General features: G+C 41.5%; 1 protein-coding gene across 4 annotated transcripts in view; it reads right to left on the bottom strand.

Moving 5' to 3' along the window:
• Positions 1-3270: 3270 nt before the first annotated feature.
• The window catches only part of ZRANB1 (zinc finger RANBP2-type containing 1), a 42913-nt gene continuing 21185 nt past the window's right edge, over positions 3271-24998 (bottom strand). For all 4 annotated transcript variants that reach the window (XM_030453663.1, XM_030453662.1, XM_030453661.1 and 1 more), the window contains exons 4-11: positions 20372-20559; positions 18814-18967; positions 16479-16550; positions 15564-15762; positions 12445-12565; positions 11506-11635; positions 6364-6593; positions 3271-5321 (exon numbers count right to left, since the gene is read on the bottom strand). In XM_030453663.1, the coding sequence (XP_030309523.1) occupies positions 5103-5321; positions 6364-6593; positions 11506-11635; positions 12445-12565; positions 15564-15762; positions 16479-16550; positions 18814-18967; positions 20372-20559 (1313 nt within the window). In that variant the 3' untranslated portion in view covers positions 3271-5102. The remainder of the gene's footprint in view (positions 5322-6363; positions 6594-11505; positions 11636-12444; positions 12566-15563; positions 15763-16478; positions 16551-18813; positions 18968-20371; positions 20560-24998) is intronic.

The following is a 24998-nucleotide window of genomic DNA, read 5'->3' as shown; positions in this document are numbered from 1 at the left end:
CACCTATGCCCTGCAATGATGCAAGAAAAAAAACAGAAGGAAAAAAAAAAAAAAAAGGAAAAAAAAGAAAAGAAAAAAAAAGAAGAAAGTATTAAGTTTCACACACTATTTGTACTCAAATATATTTTCTCAGTTTTAAATCTGCAGCTATTTTATCAAGTGGAAAAAAAAAAAGTCTTGAGCTGGAAAGGGTTCAAGAATAATGTTGCATTTCCTTATGTCTCAGGAAACACTTTTTATGGCAACTTGTCAGACTGTCTATGAACAAAAAAAAAACAAAAAACAAAAAACCCACTTTTTTTAGACATTGAAAAGTCTTCTTTTCTTCACGTGATATTTTATACGAGAACACTTCAAAATGTGTTATTAGATGTGATGATTTTAACAAATCCTATTAGATTTGTATCAACTTAGCTACATGTTATATTCATAGTCTTTTGTGAATCATCGCCTTCTTTTTTTTTTTGTTTTTTTAACAAGATGGCCTATTTTGAGCCTTTGTATGGGTACATTCCTGTTTCTGTGACAAAAAAAAATTATCTTAAGCTGTCCCAAATGGAAAAAAAAAAAGAAAAAAAAAAAGAACCCAATGGCTATCAGCAGTATGTTCTGTTTTAGTGTGTTACCGTTACTGTATTTGTTTATTGTAAAGGTGGACATTTAGCCTTCAGTGCAGTTTTCAATAAAAAAAGTGATAAAATTCCTATAATTTCTGAAAGGTCAGAGCTGGGGCTGCAGCCTGGCTGAGGCTTCAAGTCGAAGACTTCTGAGAAGGCAGCAGGGAGGTGCAGGAACTCTTCCTCTGTGCCCTCCTCTGCAGGGGAGTTGTTGGGTTCCTCCGGCAGCAGAGGAGGAGCTGGGACCCCGTTGGCTTCACAGTGACACCGGGTGACACTTCAGGAGACAGAGCCCTGACCTGTACCAGCCCCTGGCTCCCTGCAGCAGGACTGGAGAAAATCCCAGAAACTCAGAGGAGTTTGGAAGCTGCAGTGATGCAGCACCCATGGGGCTGGAGAGGGACCCAGAGCGAGCAGAAAGCAAGAAGTGTCCAGGTTACAGACAAGAAGAGCCCAGGTTACAGACAAGAAGAGTCCAGGTTACAGAACTCTTTTGGTTGCTTTCAACTCAACTGCCAGCTCCTTACCAGCTGCAAACTTTGGAAAAAAAAAATATCCTAGAGAGGTGTGACTGCTTTGTCTCCACACAGCATTCCAGGGATTATCCAGCATCACTGAGAAACCAGGAGGCTAAAACAGGTTCATCACAAGGAAGTTGTTTGGGAAGCACTGAAATTGCAGCTAAAAACCAAGAGGAAACCATTTAATTGATGTTAAAATTTAGATGTGGTTTGGTATTTTCATGTGGATTTAAATAAGATGGGTGCAAGGACTTCCCTGTGCCATAGGCTCTGCCATGCTGCTGGCTCCTGGACACCAGGACACGGGGAGCTGAGCTCAGAGCCCACAGGGAGCACCCAACCTCCCTCTCAGCTGGACCCAAGGATGGAGGCAAACGTGGCTGAGAGTGCTCCAAGTGCTCCAAGCTTCTTAGGAGTGGAAACTCAGAGATCCCGGGGGTGACAAAGCCCAGGACACGGTTCAGGAGCTCCCCCACCTCTGGTGGGCATCAAGAACCTGCAGTGCCACCACCAAAGGGAAGGAAGAGCCCTGGAAGTGGAGAGGGAGCAGCAGCATCCCAGTCCTGCTGGTGCAGGGGGAAGCAGGACACTGCCACACTGAGATGGAAAATTATTGGGAAAAGACAGAGGAGAGGAAAGGAAAGGAGAGAGATGCTGCTGCAGATGTGACAGCACCCACAGAGCCATCCTGCTGCTGGGTGGGAAGGGGCAGCATGGAGGAGCAGTGTCAGAGGTCCTTAAACCAAGCAGCTTGAAGGTGAGAGACACTAAAATAAAACCTGAAAAGGTTAAGGGAAGTTACTGACCAAAAGGGCTCACCAGAGAAGCAGCACTTCAGGGAGGGGCTCCAAGTGCACACAAGCTGGGTTTGTTAATGGGGTAAACACAACCTCAGTAATAGTTGCCATAAGCCATGCAGCAGAATTTTGCAAGAATCCAGAATGACTAAATTTTAATATATTAAAAACAAAAGAAGTACAGGGATTTTTTTTTTTTCACGAAGGAATTCATAAATAAAACCAGAAAAAAAAAACCCAAAAAAACCAACAACAACAAAACAAAACCAACCAACCAGATGTAAAGGAGGTAGCAAGAGAAAGCCAAGTTCTGTGCTAGGAAAGCGTGTGCTACTGCCAGCCAGAATATGAGGAAAAATAAACAGTGAGAAACCCAATTTTAGAGATTTACTTGGCTAAAAAGAGCAGAACTTGCCAACAAGCTGCAAGGTAGTGTTTGCAAATTAATCTCAGTCTTTGTAAACAAAATTTCAAGTCTGTAATTGGAGGAGAGTGCCCATGACCATCCAGTGACTGCTGGGCTAGCACAAAGCAAGGGATTGCATCTCTTTTATCTACAGGTACAGGAGGTTTGGATTACTTGGGGCTTGGGGGAAAAAAAAAAGAAATACTTCACCAGTTCTGAAACAAGCTGTGAAGCCTGGGAACCTGAAGAGCCCAATTTACAGCACATCAGAACCAAACAACAGTGATCAGGAAAGCCAAGAGCTCAGCAGTCCCAGGACTGTCCTCTGACAGGAGGAGAGCAGAGGGGACTGCACCCACCATGGTGAGGAGCTGGGACAGGGACAGCCAGGCCACCAGGACTGGGAGAGGAGGGATGGCTGCTCAGCTTTGGCTCAAGGAAGACTTTCACATTCTCCCCAGGTCAGGAGGAAGCTTTGCTTCCTCAGATGGAACAGTGCTGCAGAAAGCAAAGAGGGGAGATGTAAAAATTCTGCAGAGCATCTTGAACACACCTTAAATCAGCCTCCTGAAGGCAGGGGCTTAGCCCTTCCTTCCAATGGTGGTCTGGGTCCTGGGGCAGCTAGGATCTGAATTTCCAGCAATCTGGCTCCCCAAGCAGAACTTCTAATGCTGGCAGCTGCAGTCCTGCCCTAGCAGGACCTCCAGAAGTGTGGTGGTTACAGCAGGACAGGTGAGTGCTGGCACCGAGCACCCAGCTCAAGATCCTGGCAATTCCCATCCCAGCTTTTCTCCACATTCACTTCCAACAGAAAAGCTTTTCAGTCCTCAGCTAAATGAGGTACAGAGTGATGCCACTGCAAGGTAAGAAAAGAGACCCAGAACAGCCCCCCCCCCCCGTTTAAGAAGCAAACTGAAAACAGGACCATATGCTTGTGAAGAGCCTCTTTAGTGTCTGCAGTTTGCCTGCTCAGTTCAGGGAGATGATCCATACACTGCAGGTAAGCATGCATCCTTGCACCTGGGAATCTGCACATGCACCAATCAGGAGATCCAATGGCCCAAAAAGGGGGAAAAAAGAAAAAAAAAGACATTTCATAATAAACCTCAGTGGAATCTAGGCTGGGGAAATTGCAAACTTAATACAGTACTTCATTATTTCGATACTTTCGGTGTCGTCACCAGGTTTATGTAGGAGTTGTGCACATTTCAACACCATCCAAGCAGCATTTGGAAGAAAAACCAGCAAGTTCCTCAGGGTTTCCATAGCTCTGAACTACATAAAAATATGTGCTATGGGGCTTCTTTCCAAATTCTAATTAAAACCATTTTATCTAACTGCAGAATTTCTTATTCAACCACCACACCATCAAAAAGTGCTTTTCAAGACACCCTGAATTGCACTGTATGTGTAAAAACTGGCATTAACCTTTAGTGTTTCAGTGAGATTTTTAGATAAACTTTATCCATTACAGGTTACATGGCTAAAGTTATCAAATATAATAAAACTTCTACTGGAGAATATACTCTGAACTTACAATCTTAGGAACTTACATAGGTTTAAGTATGGCCACATCAATCAACATGCAAGAAACTCCCAGGTTTACATACTGAGAAATATATAACACAGTGCTTTGAAAATAACTTCAGCATAGATTCTTCTGTTGAATTAGAACCTCCAAGTGTTTACTCACTAGATTTAATGACCCAGGAGTAACCCCTTTAAAAAGGTTTTTTGCATTTGCAACAGTGTTAAGTTGAAAGAATAAAGGATGAAATGATGCAGGGTTTGGATCACAGCAAGGTGGAGTTCTGACAATAGGAAATTCTCAGTGTTCTCAAGTTTCACACAATTTTTGTTTAGCATATGCTCACTTGGAATAAACCCCCTATAGTTTAGGTCACTTCTCTGAATAAATATTCTTACATATACTGAAAGGAATCTAGTAGCTATTAGAAGAAAAAAAAAATGAAAAAAAAATCAAAACCAAAAGCAAAAAACCCAAAACTTTTTCAGGAAACAAATCATTTCACTCAATGAAAAATTTAGCTTCTCTTCCAGTTTGTTCTGCAGTTTAAATTTTATTATCTGGGCACAGGAGTAACTAAATTATTAGTAATGAATGTATTCTTACTTATGACTTGCTGTGGATATTTTGTGCAAACAAAAAAAAAAACCTCACAATCTGACCTGGGCACTAGTGAGCGTTCACATCAAAAGGGCCTTTCACAGAAATGTGCCAGAGTATCTAAAAGGTGATGGAGAATCCTAGGTTCTGCTGTCAAAGGATCTCAAGAGGGAAGAGATGTCACCCATCTCACGTGCTTTTTCCTAAGTGCCCTTATTTGAAAAGATTTCTTTGCAATAATTAAGATGCTGGTATACTTTTCCTATTACACAACCTCTTACACAACCACATGCGGTACATTTATAGACAGATTTACAATCAGAAAGAAAAAGAAATGGGGTGTTTTTTTTTGTTTTGTTTTGTTTTTCTGTCTTGATAATAAAATTAGCCGTTTTTTGTTTCTTTGTTTTTTTATACAAACTGTAGTCCAGCCCATTTTGCTCTCCTCACACAGCAGATGAGCTTCTAGACTCTCCATGCTGGTCAGAAAACTCCTTTACAGCACGTATCCCCTGGAATCCAGTCGTTCCACAACAAACTGCTGGAGCACAACCCTAACTCTGGGGGGAGGTGGAGGGGTCAGACAACTCTGTGCTGGTCGTTTCCTTTTGAATTTCTTCTTCTTCTTCATCATCATTCATCATCATCATCCTCATCTTCCTCACCATCAGACAGGGAGGTGCAAGGGCGGATCTGTCGGTACCGGTCCAGCCACTTCTCCACCATTTGGGTGACCAAGGGGTGATTGCGTCGCCGGGAGCTTTTCTGCATGGCCACCAGCACCCCTCCCTCTGTCACACAGCAGTCCAGCCACTCCCGTAGCAGCTTTTCCTGCTGCTCCTCATTACCTATCTTTGGGGGAAAAGAAAAAGGATTGAGGATTAAGGCTGAAACATCAGCAGGGACTTCAAGCGAGGCACCCGCCGTGTTCCGGGGAGCCAGGCGGTTCCTTTGCAATGCTGACTGCACCCCCCTCACTGCAGCTGGGAGCTTCTCAAAGCCAAACTGGTTTCCAACCAAAATAGGAATGCTCTGGAAATATTCCCCAGCTCTTCTTCTGCATTTTTAGATGTGTATTTCCAACACAACCTGCCTCTATTGCACTTATTTGTGAGCACCTGATAACGTCAGGCACCATAAATCAAAAGTCCTAGAGGAGCTTTCTGGCTTGCCAGAGCAGTTTTTAAGGAGTCCAGCAGCTCCTGACATCAAACATTTCCTCTTTTTAGATACAAGAAGTGTCATGGCTTGCTGAAAAAAAATATCCCTCTCTTGACTTCAAGTCCCTGCTTTTCCTCCTTGCTACAGGATGCCCACTTCTTGCAATGACTTCAGGTTTTCCAGCCCTCCCTTCCCCCAGGCACACACTTCACCCAAGTGGTTCCCTGTCTTTATCATAATTATTAAAGAAGAAACAAGTTGAGTTTCATTTGAAAAGGAAGGAGAGCATGCTGTTACTACTGGCCAATATGTATTTTGTATCCTTAAAAAAAACTAACCAAACAAAAAAACCCCACCACAATTTAATTCCTAGAGTCAGAACCCTTATTTCTGTCAGAATCCCTTATTTCTGTCAGAATCCCTTATTTCTGTCAGAATCCCTTATTTCTGTCAGAATCCCTTATTTCTGTCAGAATCCCTTATTTCTGGGTCCTTGGGTCAAGGTGTGCTTGTGCTCAGTGAGGCTGCACTCAATTTAGAGCCAGAAATAAGTATCAAACTGGTAGGAAAACACCTTTCAGAATCACCTCAGATGCTGGGGAAAGGAGCAGCACTGACTGAACAGAGCAGCACAATCCCTGTAACTCCCTCAACACCAAAAATAAGTGGTGCTGCAGAGACTGCTGAGGCCACAGTTTCAACAAGGCCACCAACCAGACCTCCCCTCTCTTACCTCTTGAGCAGAAAGGAAGTGAATGTGCAATAATTTCCTCTCACTGTCCACCAGTGGCAGAAAAGTGACAGTAACATCATCGTCAGTGTTCAGGTTAGCACCAGCACCTCGATTGCCATAACCATCATTCTCCATGGCAACCAGAGCAGAGAAATGGCCCCTGGTGTAGCCCAGAGCAATGGGGCTTTTCCAACAAAAACTCTGTTCCCATAACAAAGGCAAATACACACCTAAGGCAAATGGAAACAAAGGGTGAGACTGGGAGCTAAAATGCTCAAGGGTGAAGAATTTTTAATACAAACCTTTGGCTTTTGGTTAAACACCCAAACAGCAGCACCTCACAAGTGTTTAAAACCTCCTTGGTTTGCTCTACTCTAATATAGGTCACTTCTTTTTTTAGTCTAGGTAATTATTTTTAGGTAAAATGAGATCAGTCAAGTATCTCTGCAAGTGTACAAGTTTAGACAGAAAAGCCATTACAATTACACCCAATGCCATATGACCACCCCAATAAAACCTATGGTCTGTAGTACAGTGATGAACAAAAAACAAGGTTAGAAAATACAGTATTGGATGTTTGGTAACACGCCTTAGAAATTTAAAAACAAAAATTAAAAAGAAAAAAATACCAGATTCTGCACCACAGAAAGCAAAGCTGCAGTCAGATGTCTATTTTAACCAGAAGACAAATTCCACCATCTGCTTACAAAACTCATTATTACAAGATCCTCCAGCACTAAATGCTCTTCAGAATGCAGCCCATCCCAGAGACAATGGGACTTCTCAAGCACTGTACTGACAGATTAAATTAACCCACATCAATTATGCATGTCTAGGCTCAAAAGAAAACCCAAAAAAAGCCAGACTCAAAAGCTGCTTCTGTTTTGCTCAGATGCAACAAATTACTGATGTCACAGATTCTGAAAGCAACCTGCACTTTTTCTCCCCACCATTTTTAGCAATAAAAGACAGTAATTTGCTTGAGGTGCACCAAAACCTCAAAATAAAACCAGAGCTCCTTTCTTCTAGGAAGATAAATAATTCTTGGTGTGTACTGCTGCAAGACAACTCCAGCAGGAGCATACCTTACCTTGTGACAGCTTAAAAATAGCCAGGCATAAACTTAAGTGCACATGTAGCATAGCAACCTTCCCTTGTACAGCTGCTGCCAGCAAGTTTGGAACAGACACTGCAGCAAAACAAGGCACTTGAGCAGCCATGGAGCTGGGAGGGCAAGGCTGAAATGGAGAGCTGAGGCAGAGGGGGGGTTTGGGAGGTTTTGCTTCAGGTTAGAAAGAGGCTTTCTTGGCTGCAAGAAAAATGAGTGGAGGCCACAAGTGTTTGTTCCTTTTTCCCCCCGTTCTTGAAGTGGCAATTAAGAAACAGGCAAATGTCTTCCCGTTTCTTTTAGGTCAGAGTTTCAGAGGTAGATTGACAGCACCCAGAGTTAAGGACAAATCCATGCCTCACCTCCTGGCACTCCCTTCCTCCTACCCCTGTTACCATCAAGCCTCACTTGAGTTCAATACTAACCACAAAAGATGCAGAACAAGAGATAAGGATTAACCAAAAAATTCCCAGCTTTTACATTTAAGGAAAGAACCAAAAATCTGGTCAAAATTCAGTTCTGTTGAAAAAACTCCATAGCAACAGTCAAGTGGAGTGAAGAGTGTCCCTTGATTCCTGGAAATTCATTTGTGCACACATGTAGAAATAACCTGATAAACTTTTTTTCCAAGCTTTACTTTGAAGCATCAGCAAAACACTGAAGCACCAAGGCTTGAAAATTCAATTTATCAGCATTGTGAGTTTCATTTAAATGTGATGGTGTCATCTCTACATGTTACCTGGGTCACCAAAACACCCTCAGAATGACTGCTTCCCCCTTTTCTTCCCCAAGTTGGGATCTGAGGAATATACCTAAAGGTCCCTCCTTCCACTGCCAACCTGTGGCAGGAGCTTTACACCAGGGTGTAGGGCTGACTGGGAGCTGCTGGGTGAGCACCCACTACTCACCCACTCAGCAAAAGAAGGGAAAAAACCCAATTAAAGCTCATGGGATCACTCACCAGTTCCCATCATGGGTAAAAATCCAGATGGCATTCAGGGAATGTTACCTTGCCACCCATTCACAAAGCCAGTTAACACCCTGCTGCCCCAAACTGGTAGATTTTGACCCCAAAGTCTTGTCAGGGCCAGACAAATCAGTGATGAGTAAAGGATCTCATCTGTATGGACACCTCATCTAATGACACACAACTCCTGCATCAGGCACAGGTTCATCACCTGGTCAGGAGTGGAACTGACCTGGATGCCTCAGGGTAATTTCTAACACTGCCAATCAGCAAAATTGGAAACAAAACTGGAAAATTTTTTCACTGCTGTTTTTTTCTTAGTAAAAATACCACACTAACAGCTCTTCCCCAAGTCAGAAGGCTGTGTTACACTTTCCTCCTCAACATTATGGATGAGCTGCCCAAGAATGGAATTTCAGGCATTATCAGAGAATATCTCAGTGCTCTGAAGATTTATAAAAGTCAATTTGATACAAACTGAGAAGGCAGTGGCACAATAGTGATGACATGCACAGAAAATAAAGGGTATGGGGCTAACACATCTTGGGAGCCATCCATGTAGGATTTAGTTTCTCCAGCCTGATCTGATGATCATTTCAGTCACCTTCTTTCCTGTTTAATTTTAAAAGCTGTCTATTCATGGCACTCAATGCATGCAGCTAGAGTAGGAACACACTTAAATGGGGTAAATGGATCTTTCGTGTCAAACCCTTAATATTTAAAGAAGCATTAAAAGTCAGTTGCAGCCTGGGAAACCAGGAGGCTGTCAGTTCTGGGACTCAGAGCAGTTACAGCCAGGATGCCAAGCTGGAACAAGGACTCCCTGGAGAAAAAAAATCTGATCAGGAAGATTTTGGGGGTGGGCAGGTATGCACTGCTATGAAATGAACCATGATGATAAGTATTAACAAAAATAATACATTCACTTCCCCATCTCTGTTATAACCCACTTTTTTTTTTCTCCCTCTTTGTTTTCTCATGAATGTGATCTCACACACAGGCAGGGTGTTAAACAGCAAGTCAGAGAATCCTGAGCACTCCTCAAAGCCTCACCAAAGGAGCATGTGCTGAGCAAAGCTGACACACAAGCCCAGAACAGCAAGTCCTGCAGCAGCTCTGTCCTGGCAGCCCTTCCTGCTCCAAGTCCCACAGCTGTTTGGTGTCAGCTATGCTGCTAACATTTAATTAGCACACATTAACCACAAGAAATGTGGTTGGGCAGGGACAGGAGTAACTCCAGGTAATTTGTCACAGGATTCCCAAGTTCACCTGCTGACTGAGTCGTGTTTCTGTGGATGGATGGATGTGGCTTGTGGCAGGCAAATCACAAGTCAGAAATATTTGTCTGATTAAATTCCTGGAAACTCCAGTAAAAGCTGTCCCAGACACCTGGTTACCTTCTGGTTCAGAGAGCAAGAAAATAATTTCAGCATATTTAGGCCATGTAAGACTTGTCAGTCTCAATGCCCAACCTCTAAAATAAAAACATTTTGCAAACTGCTCAGGTTTTAAGTTAAAAGCAACACAGACCTGAAGTGTCAGATCTACACCACAGGAATAACTGCTCCTTCCCAAGTCTGTCTTTTTATCACCTCAAATAAAAGTAAGCATGTAAATACAGGGAGTAAAGCATCTCTCTTCCTCACTTAAAGAGGTTTTGTCACTGCCCAGAACTCACAAGCAGAACATTAACTCCTCAACATGGAGAGCAGATTTACAGACAGACACCGTGGGGTTTTTGCTTCCTTCCAAAGTCAGTGTACTTTTTTTTTTTTTTTTTTAATCACAAAAAGAGATCTTTCAGGAAGTTCTCTACTATGCTATAAATAGACAGCAATATTCTGGTGAAAACAACTGTACAGCATTGAGCAGATATACTTGAGGCCAGGAAGATGAAAACAGTCAGAACAAGCACCCAACACCCAACAGCTCTTCCCACATCACTTGTGTTTACAGCTGAGCATGCACAGGTGCTCCCAGTCCCTTCCTCTATTTTTATTCCTGTAGGCTGGCAAATATTCAAGTGCAGAGGAAAGCTGCCCAAATACGTATTTGGCATGCAAAACAGAACAGACATCTCCAGAAACCTCCAGCCTTACACCTAAACAGAAGTGGACTGAGGTAGCTCAATATCTCTGCATTTATCTGAGGGAAAGCAAAGCTGCTTGTCCAGAAGAGGAGAAACAGTCAGAAAGAACCTGCTCAAGCAAAATTACAGTACTACTTGAGAAGTAGGTTGGTATTTGATGTAAAGTGTGACTGAAACAGATTTTTGTAAACTTCCTTTTAACTAAATCACACAACACCCCTTTTCAGAAAGTGAGACTTATATCAGTCAACCAATATTCTGTAATTCTAGCTAAGTTACCAGATTTTATACCTCACATGAGCATTTATAAACAGAATTCCTTCATTTTCAGCTTCTTCTCTGTCCATTCAAGCTGCCACCTCTTCTACTTTAATAAACCACAAGAAGCTCAGCTGTGTCATCCTCCACCCTTGTCCCTTGCTTTAAAGGTGACTCCACTATTTTTATGTGCTGCTCCACCAGCCACCTCCTGAGGTGCTGTGCTGTGACAAGAATGTCCCCTCTGTCCCCAAAGAGCACCCAGCAGACACCACCAGCAGGAACTACACCAAACACCTTCTGCCTCACCCCCACATTTGAGCCTCCTTCAAGAAATGCAAAATGCAGCTTTTATTTCCAAGATGAACATTTACAGCCATCAGTACCATGAGCAAATGGTACACCACTCATTAAACCTCTGTGTCTTGCAGCAGTACAAACCCCAAACCTTTTGAGATGTTTTCACAACTGGAATATTCTGTATAAATTGCAGACCAAAGGTGTTGTCTGGAAGTCAAAACATATTTTTACTGTGGCAAGAAGCAGCATCCCCACCATACACTGAAAAACTGCAAGTTTTGGGGGGATTGGTTTGGGTTTTTTTAATAGCTAAAGAAAATTCACCTACAATGTCACCAGCTTCATGTCTCTCTCAGTTCAACTTCATGGTTTATAGCTGAACCTGTTTATAAAACTGGATTTGAAACACTGAAGGCTTACCTTGGAAGCGGGTATATCCTAATGTTTCTCCTCGGAAACTCTTATAATATTTTACTCCATAAACTATAATTGGTCTTCTAAGAATATGTGCAAGTACAAAAATGTGTGTCTGCTCCAAACTTGCTCCAGGCTGAACCAAACAGAAAGAAACACAACATTTCACTCTTCATTCTTCACTTTAAGATTTAAAATATAGTCTCTCAACAAGACAGATAATTTTAAGTGATCTACCTTTGGCAGGAAAAATGAAAGGCTAAAAGACTGCTAAACTTCAGTGGGAAATAAAAAACAACATTTCAGCTTACAAGAACTTTATCTATAGTCAGTAATAACTCTTTTTCCTATTGCCCAGACTCAGAAATCCAACACTTCACTCCCCAGTTAGCAGTGAAACTCCACAGAATGAGGAAAGGTTAAGGTAAATACCTTGTGATGACAGGAAAAGAGCCCATGCAAAACAAATCACAAGAAAATAGCATCACAATCATGTTTATATTTCAAAAGAGGATTTAAAATAATTTCTATCATTGGAAGCTAACAGGAATGTAAGTATCCTTTTGGAGGGGAGTAATAAAATACCAACTTACTGAGGTTTTAGTGTAAGCTTTCAGATTTGTAGGTATGTTGTAGGAGTGCTGCAGGAGCCAGAAGGCAGGATATTAAATAGACATCTCTATTCTACAGACTTCACTCTGACACCAAAAGGTTTTTTGGGGTTTTGTTTTGTACTGTGCTGTTTAATGGTAAGCTCAACTATTAGAATTTCAAATTAACTTTTCCATCTTGGCAGGAAGAGTCTACCCAGGAAGACTTGAAAGATACCTGGCTTAAGAGGAGTGTTTTCCTTTACACATGAAAACACTCCTGAGTTCTTGAACTTTCTTTTCAGAAAGATTAAAATATCCTCTCAACAGCCAGCTTACCAAGCAGCTTTCTTACCTGGCTTGCAAGAGAGAGGATGAATGCCCAATCTTCCTGCCACTGTTCCTCTCTCAGTGAGAAATGTAAACCAAAGCTTTGGGAATACCACGATTCCCACTCTTTCCAGCGTGTGTAGAACCTGCAGTGTTAGAGACAAAAAAAGAGCCATAAAGATATTTACTCAACCACCACACACCTGAGAGCAATGTTCAGCTCTTGTATTTTTCTATCCTGACTCTGTATAGAAGGGTGAAAAAGGGGCATACACCAACAGAAATGCATTTTTATGTATTTATTACTTTAACTTCAGGAGATTTAAGGAATTTCTCATTTAAGGAATCACTGGGGATCATAATGCCTACAGCAAACACACTGTAATAGATGCAGGTTCCTAACACGCTCCTGGATAGTTTATGCTTGGTGTAGTAAAGGGTTTTTTAAGCATTATTGAGGCTTATTTGGTTTTAAGTGTTGATGTGTAGGGAACAAAACCTACTTCATGTAAGAGGAGCTGCTCATTCTCCTCCACACAACACCAGGATTCTCTACTCATGACCATGTTATAGCAAATTGCCTGCAAAGTACTTCTGTATCAACTACCAACACATCATAGTTAAGAGACTGAATTTCTTTTATGTCACTTTTTGGAGCAAGGAATATGGTAATTATATGGTAATTTCACATTATATGGAATAATTACAAAAGCAGCATGGATATATGTCAAGTATATAAAGTGGGATTAACTTGATTTACACTGAAAGTTTTGAAGTCAGATGATTTCTCTTTGTTAAAATCAGCATTTCTGATCTCTAGTTAGGTCCTAATGTTTTATCTTTCTTAGGCAATAAAAAAGTGACCTGCAAACTAAAAAGCAGATGCTGGCTTTTTAAAACTTTAAATTCAGCACCCCCACTGCACTATGGAAAGGCCACAGTCTCACAGCAGGAACATGGGTTTCATGAAGGATCTTAAGCCAACTTTTAAACAATGGCCTTTACTGTGAATACAAAGAAACCATTCTGAAGTTCAGCATAGTAAAAAATAAAGTCACTGAAATTAACTCATTTCATTAAAATCTGAGAAAATTAACAGACAGTGAACGTGTGGGGAAGAAACCTCCTGACCAAGCACCTTGTGCTCAATTGATTTGTTGCTAGGTCTCCTGAAAGAAGTTTAATCAGATTCAGCTAAAAAAAAAAAAAAGTTAGCTGCAGATGGTTGCAGATGTTTTTAACTTTGTGGACAGAAGTCAAAGCTCAAGATTTTGATCTTATTTAAAGCAACTTTTTCAGTTTAACACAGGAGAACTGAATGCATCTGGGAAAAAACATGCTGAGGGCATGTGCCTGTTCTCCATCAAAAGTTAACAGTGGAATAAAAAAAGGAACAAATCAGTAAATTAAAAAAGTGGAGTAATTTAAAAGGTGAGTGGAAAAGGCTCCACAGGCAAGAGCCTCTGGGGAACTTGACTATTGAGCTTTTTTTTCTGAGTACCAGACCCTGGACTGCCTCTAGTAAATAGATTCTTCTTTGTTCAGCATCTAAACACAACAAAACGAGTTACATGACTGTTCTGTGTCTGACTATACAAAAACCTTGGTTTTAAGTGTCTTTGTGAAGGCTTTGAAGAGTAATTCTGCTAGATAAAAGCTTAAGCATACTGTTGCTGAGACCAGTGATTGCATTTAAGAGCTTATTCCTTCAGCAACTGTCATTAAAGCCAGTGACAGCATCATCACTTCCTATCTGCTACACATCCTAGCCCACAAAATTAAAATTAAATCCATCTTGCCCAACATAGGGTCTATAACAGCAGGTATAAGATGCACAGGATGATCCATTTACAGGACTTTAATTAAAAGGCTTCTACTACTCTTTCCCCATGACAAACCAGAAAATAAAATTATCCAGACTGTAAGTAGGGAACTGTATTCAAACAACTACAGAGGAACACAGGAATCAAATTTTAAAAAAGTAAAATTCAGAGTAGAATGTGAATTCCATCTAGAACATGAAATAAAAAGCTTAACCAGAATTAATACACTCTAAATAAACAAGTGTTATGTTCTACACACCACTGAGCCATCAGCAGTTCAGACTCATGTTCTGAAAGCTTGGTTTAAACACCAAGAGTTTGCAGCATGTTTTTGGATACCATGTTCCTTATGGTAACAAAACCTGATCTACCATAAATTTCTGTGCTGGCCTTGAGGGAACTGCTTGTGATGCCAGGGACATTCCTGCAGGGTCGAGATGCATGCTGCATTATAAACAACCCTAACAGTGACAGATCCACTGGAGACAGGTTCTTGGGAGAGCTGTTACCAGAGCATCACTTCACTGAATCCAGCTCTGGATGCTAATTTTGGGACTATAAGAATGTAAGAAACCTCATCACCTGTCTCACATTATTGGTCTGATCAATCTCTTCCCTTAGTCCTGTTACACTCCTGAGAGGTGATGGACACCAAGGGTCCAACTGTAAGAATTTTACCTCTAGCAGAGGCAAACCCCACTGTCAAACTGGGGTCTGATACTTCTTTAGAAGGCTGCCAGTGTAAAACAACAAAAGTTGGTTTTTGGAATAAATTAATTCTATGGCCAAATGACCTTAGCACTTGTTAGATGTCAGCACTATGCTTTACTGCCATTACTTGAGTAGACAGCCAGGAACAAAAAGAGCAATGCTGAAGAAAGCTGTAACTAAGCAGCTGGAATGGAAACACTGAAAAGTTTAGACAGGAATTAAAGCTTATCTTCTATCAAGGATCTTCTGCACAGCTTCCACCAGCAGCAGCAAGGCACAGCATGTGCATGATTTACATTGCAAGTAAATTCCACTCTTAACTGTGGTTAGCACACTCTTTACAAGCACACAGCATAAAATATTTCACTCTAAGTACTCTGCTGAACATCACATACCACCCCTGAGTTCAGAGTGTCCACAGTTTCCAGCACTCACATTTAAATCCAGACAACCACATGAATCAGGCTGCGACTCGACACCTTTGAGGCACACAGCCCACAGGAAACAGGGGAGTGGTGGCTGGGTTTTCTTGTTAATACCATCATACTCTCTCAACTGCTGTGCTACATGGAAAGCTGTCTTCAAAGCTGACATTAAAAAACTACCTTACCAATGTGAGCAGTCATGTAAACTGTCGTGAAGAGCTTTCCTCAGCACTGAATCCTTGTCGTAAATGCCCCAGGTGGCCTGCAGGACTGAATCAAGCAGGCAATCCCCTGCAGTTCGGTTCCAAAGTGCATATAACCTGCTGTCAAAACGTGTACCCAGTTCCACTGACCAGTTGATAATGGGGGATTCCTCTTCCAGCTCTGCAACAAGACATAAACCTCTTTTAGAACTTCAAGTCTGGGATGATCCGAGCCGTGCGTTACTGGTGTGATCACCCCCGCTCCCTCATTTACATGGATAAAAATAAAGTGTTCCTTCACACTACACAATTGCAGTGGCTAAAGGCATTCTTTGGGCAAAATACTGTCAGAAAAAAAGGAAAAAATTAAGCCACAAAAATCAAACCATAGCCTTAAACAAAGGATCACATCATCTGTTTGGGGATTGTTACTGAAGTGGAAAGATTTGTCTGGTTTTCTTTAGCATTTGTGACTTAAATGCTGTAAAGCTTCAAGTCTTTAGAAATTAAAGACACATTACAAACAGAATTTCTACAGACTCCATTCTCTGCCTCATAAATACAGTAATTCCAGGGTAAGACTAACTTGAAAGCAATAAATTTGTATTTAAAACAAACTCGGGCAACAAAGCCATGAATACAGACAGACAGACACACAAACACAACACACACACAAACACACACAACACACACACAAACACACACAAACACACACAAACACACACAAACACACACAAACACACACAAACACACACAAACACACACAAACACACACAAACACACACAAACACACACAAACACACACAAACACACACAACACACACTACTTCTTTCATGACAAAATACATCCTCTAATGAAAAGGAAGGAGAGATTTCAGCCCCTTCCAGAGCACTTACCTTTCTGAACATCTCTATCAAGTACTTCATCATATAACTTTTCTTGGACTGTGGGTGCTAAGTCTTCAATATCTGGAAAAAACCAGAAAACGAATACAAAAGTCCCTTAATGTAACCATAAATGAGAGACACAACCAGGTGATGCTCAGGAGAACTTATGCTACAGCTTTCACCTGTCCTCCCTAAAGTTTCCTCTGCAAAGCTGCTGTTCTGTTCAGCTCTGTCACCCCACAGAGCATCCTGAGCTAGCTGGGTTCCTCAGACTGCCTGTCATACCTTTTATGCAGAAAGGATCATCACAGCACTGGTAGGATGAGAAGGGAGTTCTCTGAAGGAGAAAGAGTGAAGAACCACTCTGAGGTGGCAGGAAAAAAAACTATTTTTTTTCAACCCTGCTATATTTAAGACAGCTTCAATCCTAAGCAGCAGTTTCCCAGCCATCCAAATGGCTTCCCCTCCCCAGTCTCCCCCAGTGCACAGGAAGAATTTGCCAAGAGACATGAACATCTGCTTACTTTTTTCATGCAACCATCAACAGGATTGTCAGAGAACCCCAACAGGCCACAGTTTGCAGGTCAGACAACAAGAAATGAGAACTATTTAGCTGTGACAAGCCTTGACAACTGTTTCATGCAAATGTGGACCTACTGTTGTAAAAAAGAAAAATTTAAAAAGGCAGAAAACTGTGTAATGGCTTCTGACTGTGTTGTGGCTTCTGACAAGCACATGTTCTAAGACTCAGGCACTTGCTACACCTCAAAGATTTGCTTGTGGTCTCCATTTCTGTACAGGGTAAGTAGTAAAAGGTTGTTAGGCAGATCAGCAATGAGAGAAACTTCGCTTCCACAATTGTGGAGATTAAATAAACCAAATAGTTAAACAGAAAGACCCAGTACTCCTTCAGGCTGCCCAGGGGATAACTGGACTAGAAGTAGAATTTCAAGGGCATGAAGATCTCTCTTAATTCCAGTGTTCTCCTGCTCTGAGGATCAACACCCTGAGGCTCCTAAAAGCCAAGGCCACATTTAGGCACAGAGTTGGTACTGAAGCACAGTATTGTTTGGTGCAGGAAGGCTGGGGTGGGGTGGGGATATTTTCTGCTTTGATTGATTTGGTTTTTTGTTTCTTTTTTTAAAACTAAAACTTCCATACAGTGGCCAACAATCAATTTAAGTTTTGCACTCTGATGCCTGTGCACTGCCTCTTTGTGAGGATCCTATCCATTCATTTATTTGGAAGATGAATGGAAATTGGCTCCTAAACCACACCATGCAGGCAATATCCTATTAGGATTGTGTGATTTATACCCCTGTCCTTGGAACTTTGTCTGGAAACAAACTGCTCACCATTGACTACAATGTTCAGCTGTGTGATGGAAGTGGAAATACACTGAGAGCCTTGATGGACAGCAGCTTTTGAACATTCTTATTCCTTTAAGTATTTAATGGCTATTATAAGTGTCAAAAAGCTGCACAGTGGTTTAAGGCATGTCTCTTGAAATACTGAACAAATTCCTCAGTTCTGGGATGAGGAACATTCCTCTGAGTGTTACAAAATCATTCTGCTGCTCCTCTTTCCCTTCTCTCCCCCAGAGAGCAATGAGGTGTTGGTCTCCAGACACTTTGTACACTCAAATCTTGTCTGCCTCTCATTTGTAACCCACACAATAAGGCTGAATAAAGCACCTCAAAGCTAAATGCAGACAAGTGGTAAACATTATTCAGACTTTTTTGAAGAGTAGGAGACAAGGTTCTTACCTCTGGTAGCATTTCTATTAAAGGAAACAGCAAGATAAGACTTAAGAGTCTTCTAATGGCTTCTTGTTAATAGCCAAACATTCTTTTGATTGTAGAGTACCTCAAAGCACTCAAAAAGTGCTATTGCCATACCCAGGATAACAAAGCAAAGAACAGCTCTGGGCTTTTAGCAGCAAGGACTGAGAGCTAACAGAGCTATGTGAAAAGTCAAGGTGCAGCCCAGAAAGGGTTGGACTCGATGATCTCTGAGGTCCCTTCCAACCCAGCCAATTCTATGATTCTAAATATTTGGGCTCCAAACTTAACTCTATGGCCCTTAAAATACAACACTTCCATTTCATCACATCTAAATATGACACAGTAAATGCTCACAGGAACATCTAATGTTCAAGTGTGGAAAAAACTGAATATTAACAGGCAGATTCAACTACAGTATCTGACCCAAGCTATTAAAAAAATAAAACCTATACACACATGCCACCACCATCAGGAAGCCAAAATACACTTCCAAGAGAAGCAATTCTCACTAGGTGACAGAAATAAAAGTCTTCTATCAGTAAGATGACTTTTTTAATTACCTGCAGGTAGTGTAAATGTTACAAGGTCAGTCAGAAAATAGCAAGCAAAGTCTCCCTTTCGTTGATGAAGAGATGCAGCAATTTCACGACGGATTTGTTCAGTGACCTCTGGGCACACCATGGCAGGAATGCACTTGGCTGCATGTTGTGACACCTGGAACACAAAGGAATTACTGCACTCAGGATTCATTCCAGTCAAATAGTGATAACCACCAGCAGAGAGGATTTTTTTTAGCAAGTAATGCAACAAAAGTATAGACATTAGTATGGTGAGTGGTTAAATGATTAGTGACTCTCAATCAATTAATGCTTCTTGGTTTTATGTAGCTGAAAAAGCTGGTAAAAACCCCCACGTTTAAATCAAGTGAATTAACAGCTTTTTTCCAGTAGGAAAAAAGAGAGCAAAAATACATATAACACACAGAGAGGAAATATACCTCACAAGTTATGCATGAGCCCAGTCTACATTTGACAAAGAACATCATTACCACAATACATCAGTTTCCTATAAAGAATCTTCTCTAAAGCTATTAATACTTAAATTCCTCCAAATACTAATCACTTCCAGAAGGAAATCATTCAATAGTACAGGGCAAGTGATGCAGGGATAACACTTGGTACAAAAAAAACCTTTAAAAAGCACATTTTCACTAGTTAATACCCCAGAGGAAAAGAAAGTGTCACTGTGCCTCAAACACTGCTATGTTGAGTAAATATTCCTAGAAACTGAAATAAAACCAAACAAGAATTTATAAGACAGGGTTTCAGGAAATCAGCTTTGGTTTATATGTGTAACTCTATCCACCCTGATAGCTACATAAGCAGCTACTGATATCAGTTATTATAAATACTCATTATAAATACAATACTCTTCCAGGCTTTGGCTACATTTGTGTTGTCAATTTTTTGTTTAATTACTCAACTCCATGCACTTCACCAACCTTAAAAAAAAATCAGTTGTGGGCCTAGTAGGAGGGCAAAGATGACCAGAATTGAAGTGCACTACACAAAAATATAGAGGAAAACTGAGAATTCCAGAACAAGGAGACCACAGAGAAGAACCTACCAGTCCCCAAAATGGGTGGAGAGTGGAAATGCAGCAATTTTGCAAAGCTGCTTTTCTCTAGAAAAGAAGCTCCCAAGAAAACCAGGGAAGAAAGACAGACCAGGTAGACTTCCTCATTAACAAAACTCAGAAGAAACTACGCTGTCATTGATCTCAGGGCTTTGCTTTCAGGGCATTTCCTCTCCCCCACCCAAAGCACAGGAAGCCTCACAATAGCTCACTTCCACCTCCAGTAAAGTCAGAAGGTGTGCCAAGACTGCCTCATTAAGGAGAAACCTGAACATCCTCAAGACTACCACATACCCACAGCCTTCAAGTCAACTTGCTGCTGAAGGAGCAAACCCACCAAGGGCACAAGGCGCCAACTGATGTGTCCTGGCAATATTTGCCCCTCACCTCCTAGAAAATGAAGTTATACACCACTGGCTGCAAATAATGGCAGAGTTACAGAAAGGTTCTTAATTCAGTCATGCAAAGGCCAAAGTAAGTCACCTCTGTGAGCAGGATTGCCAGCATGTCCTGTCTCTGGAAACGTATGGCCAGGTGGACGAGCGTGTACCCCACGTCAAAAGCAGAGGGGCGGTTCAGCAGCCGAACTTCATCCGCGGTGAGCTGCCTGGCAATGTCTCCTCCTGATGACTTGTAAGCTTCAACAGCTGCTAAATCACCTTCTACAACTCCTGGAGGAGAAAAACAGAACCCCACAGTTCATTTTGGATACTGAACGAGTCATACTGCCCCTATCTGTTCTGATACAGACCTAATGTGTGAAGAGCGATGGCGTACCATGAGACTGGAACATTTTTTCTTATTTTTAAAACAGGAGACTAGAAAATTTTTATGCTTACCACACCTCCTAGACCATTTCCACTACCCTAACTATTTGGATATATAGTGAAGAACTGTGAAGCAGTGCTGAGAACCCTTGAGGAAACACCCAACCTAACACACTCACCAGTGCTTCACTTGCTCAGCAGTACTGAAGTCATTCATTCATTGTACAGAGATCAACTGTTCTATCTTTTTATTATTTATTATATCCTTGTAACGTAGTTTAAAAACAAACTACTGATCTAAGAAACGCATTCATTAAAAGATTTTTTGGCGTAAGAGTGTTTTTTCCCCCTAAATATCATTTAAGACAGTGCTGGAAGTACAGAGCTTCCAAGCTTTGCTATTAGCTGAACTTGCACAGTTATCATTCAGGGTGGTCTATTAAAACTGATTTAAAGAGAAATTACACACACATTCTGCATCAACCTTGTGTTGCTTTACTTTCTAGAGCAAGGTGGGGCAGGGAACACAATTCTGATGTCTTTCAGAGTCTGTGGGAACTTGTAACCTCTGTCCCAGGCTTCATATCAAGGCTGTTTATGCTGAATTCATCCTTTAGTATATATCATCAGCAAGGTGTGGCAGTGTTATCATTAACAGTACAAATTCCAATATAAAGTGTCCTAAATATAGAAATTCCTTCAATTATAGTTTTAGATATATGCTGCATAAGAGAGCTGTGTACTGCTGAGTCAAGGAAACAGAAGATTCACCTTAAAGCCAACCTTAAGAGGGAAGTGGATAAGAACATAAGAGCACAGATCACAGAAACTAGAAAAACCCCTCCTCTCTTTTCTGTAGCCAACTCCTAGGAGTTAACAGCTGAGCAGAGGCCATGAGGCTGGTCCTGTTCAGGACCAAGATGCAGACACCAGGCTAAAAAAAAAAAACAAAAAAACCCCAAAACCTAACACAACAAACTGTACTGCCTAGGAGCAGAGAAGGACACTGAGTGCTGGGCTGATGGTTAATCCAGGATTTTGGAAAGCATTCTTAGCTCAGCCAGGGAGCCTATCATTTTTAATGCTGGGATTATAAAGCTTTCAGAAGAAACACAGAGGGAGAAGGGATTATCAGTGCAAGACATTTCTCTACAAAGTTATCAGCTCTGCTTAGTAAGCTTCCACAGATAAAAGATAGCTTATTCATTTCTGCTTTAGAAAACTGTGGAAAAGTTCCAGGATAGAAATTGAACTGCAAATCTCAGCCACACAACATCTAGCCATTCACCAAGGACTCAGAAGTACCAACAGGCAGAACAAAAACACCACAGGGCAATGATTTCTGAAGTTTTCTGATGCAGGTTTCTCCTCTCCCTGTGCCATAAGCCATTCCCCTTCCACCCTGGCATTCCTGGCTTGTGCTGAGCTGCCTGCCTATGGAGGCAGAGGAGTTAAGGAACTGGTTGTACAAGAGTTACATCTGTTTATTTTCTCTCTCATCTCCTAAAAGCTTGCTGATGAAGAGGTAACACTGACACAGAAAAGCTCCTTCTGTGAAGCGAAATGAACACAGAAAATTCAGTGGTCAGTTTCATCATGTTCTCCAAAAGGTGCATCAAAGGACTGCAATATGGGATGTGTGACCAACATCACCTGGTGAAACATTTTTATTCTGGGTGGAACCAAAACATACTGAAGCAAAAGCTATGGTCTTGTCAATATATGCTGTATCTAGAACAAGAATGCCACCTGTAGCATTTTATTTATTTCTACACAGCTACATCTATGCCACTGGATAAGAGAAAAAAAGATACCAAGGCTGCTGCATTTATTTGGGATCATATCACAGGCAAACTGACCTGCTGAGGTTTGTTTTGGGGTTTTTTGGTAAAAAATTTTTATATATTATATATATAAAATACAAATTTATATATATATATATTTATATATATAAATCAGACCATTTCTCATGACTCACCCTCTTCAAACAATTTTACAGCACAGCTTTGGCACAAGGTCACCTGTTAGCAAATACCCAGGAGCCCACAGAGAAAGAAACTTCATGAAGAGCAGATTCTCTGCTATCTTATGACACCCTTGGTTTTTTGTTATCACATTAATTTAGGAAAGACAGCTTTAGGATAGCCACTTCGCACCCACTTTAAATTTTAACCACTTCTATTTCCAGGGGAAAGATCCCAGCTACCATATCTGCACCTTCCACTGCACCACCCATTGACAAACATACCAAGGACTATCCAACACTGCTAGGCAGCAATCCTGACAATCCAAATATCCCAGACTAATTTCAAAAGCCAAAATGATCTTCCAGTGACAATCAGACTCAATAGTAACAGCAGTTCCACTTGGCCAGGCTGTCACACACTACCCAGTACAGGTTACTACAGCTTTAAGTCAGTGCCAAGTTAATAATCACATTTATAATTATTCTTTTAATTCCCCCACCCCTCAGCTGCTAAAGACAACTCAGTGCCATCCCACTCATAACTAAACCTCAGCAACAACTGAGGTCTGAGGCTGATGCTGAGAGGCAGTCACATGAGGTCTGGCAATGCCTTGGAGCACAAACTACTAAAAGCTGCAGAAAGGATCCAAAACAGTGCCAGGTGCTGCCCTCAGCACTGCCAGTTCCTGCAGTTTATTCCCACGTCTTGCAATACTTGGCATTCCCAAAAGCCCTGTGGTCCTAGAATTCCTAAAATTTTTATATAAGCTGCCTGTTAAAAAGCACATTTCTCAACCTTGCCGATGACGTTTAAGCTAAGTAAATATAGCAAAGCCAGGGGAAACTGTAAATACAAGCTTTCTAGGCCTTATTTTAGGAAAATGTCACTGTAAACATGTTTTAGGTAGAGGGTTGGCAATGCTTTATCTAGCAGAAGTAAAGCCCAGGATGGTGTGCTAGATGACACATCCAACTAGCACAGTTACACCACGTGTAGTGATGGTGATGGGACCATGTGCATGCATCCTATCTGGTAATCAGCTGCTCCTAAACCCCAACAACCAAGGAACTATTTATGGGAGAGAAAGGGGGAAAGAAAGGGAAAAAAAAATAAAAGAAAAAAGAAAAAAGAGAGCCAGGAGATTTTTAGATCAAGCTCAGACAAACTGACTTCTGGATGCACTGAGCATTTTGTAACTGAGCCCCAACAGACAAACAAGCCACAGGACATCAAACCATAAAGAGCTAATTCTGCATAATTTTTTGCACAGATCCCATTACAGTTTGATTTCCCTATAAAAAGCTTCCTCTTGCAAACCTGCTGCATGCTCTAATCTCTGGTACCAAACTGCATTGAAATACCTAATTGAAATACCCAGGTACCTAGAGCATCCCTGCTGCAGGGCCTGTATTCTCTGCTCATTACAAACCCCTTAGCCCCTCTTAGCCACAAGAAAGTCTCAATTTCTCTTTACTACTGCTCTTTACCCCTACTACTAAACATCTACTCCATGTCAGCCACTTTAAAAGAAGAGGGAAAACTCCTGACAGCTCATCAGGTACCAGCCTGCTTAGTGCCAGGCAGTACAATCCATGGCTGCAGTGAACACTGAGGAAAACGTAGAATAAAACAGGAAGGTTATCCCAGAAATCTGAACCAGAAAGCACAAAACTTGCCCCAAAATATGGGGTGAGTTTGCCTACTTGTAACATTGGTAAGAACTGCCTGCAATTCCTGAAGTCAGGATCAGCACTCCAAAATGAGGTCTTAATATGTTTTTATTGACAACAGGAGGAGGCACACCCCTACAGTGGCTTTGATTTCTGTCAGATGAATGAGAGCCACCAATTCATTAAGTCTATTTAAATAAAGCTTTAACAAAACCCTATTTACAAGAAACCCCCCAGAATTATTTACTGATATTCTAATTCACTGCGTTTCAGGACACACAAGTGCCCGATTACTTACAGAAGCAGCCTTTGAATCGTGTCCTGACACAGTGCCCTGCCAGTTGGATTATTCCCCAGACACCCACTGCATTCTTCAGGCTGTTAAAATGTCAAAAGGAAGAGTGGCATTTGCCTGAAGCCCTTTCACACAGCACCCTGGAGCCCGACCTCCTGCCAGGGTGTAGCTCTGATTACTTACAAGAGCTACACGAATGCAAACACATCTCTGGGTGACCCCAAGGCTGCTTCTGACCCACAGCAGCAACAGCTTTTGTTTGAAGTGGACTCCAGAAATCTTCAGTTTGGTAATCTTGCAATTCCAAACACCAGCCTGGGCCCTTTCCTCTCCCCCCCAAGCTGGGTTTTGCTTCATGCACTGAGACCCAAATGTCCCTGACAGGCTGGGACAGGAGAGATTGCCAAGTGC

Source organism: Calypte anna, chromosome 6, assembly GCF_003957555.1.
Source record: "Calypte anna isolate BGI_N300 chromosome 6, bCalAnn1_v1.p, whole genome shotgun sequence".
NCBI classification, from domain to species: Eukaryota; Metazoa; Chordata; class Aves; order Apodiformes; family Trochilidae; genus Calypte; species Calypte anna.
The sequence above is the reverse complement of the archived record's forward strand: the minus strand, read 5'-3'. Positions and strand labels throughout refer to the sequence as shown.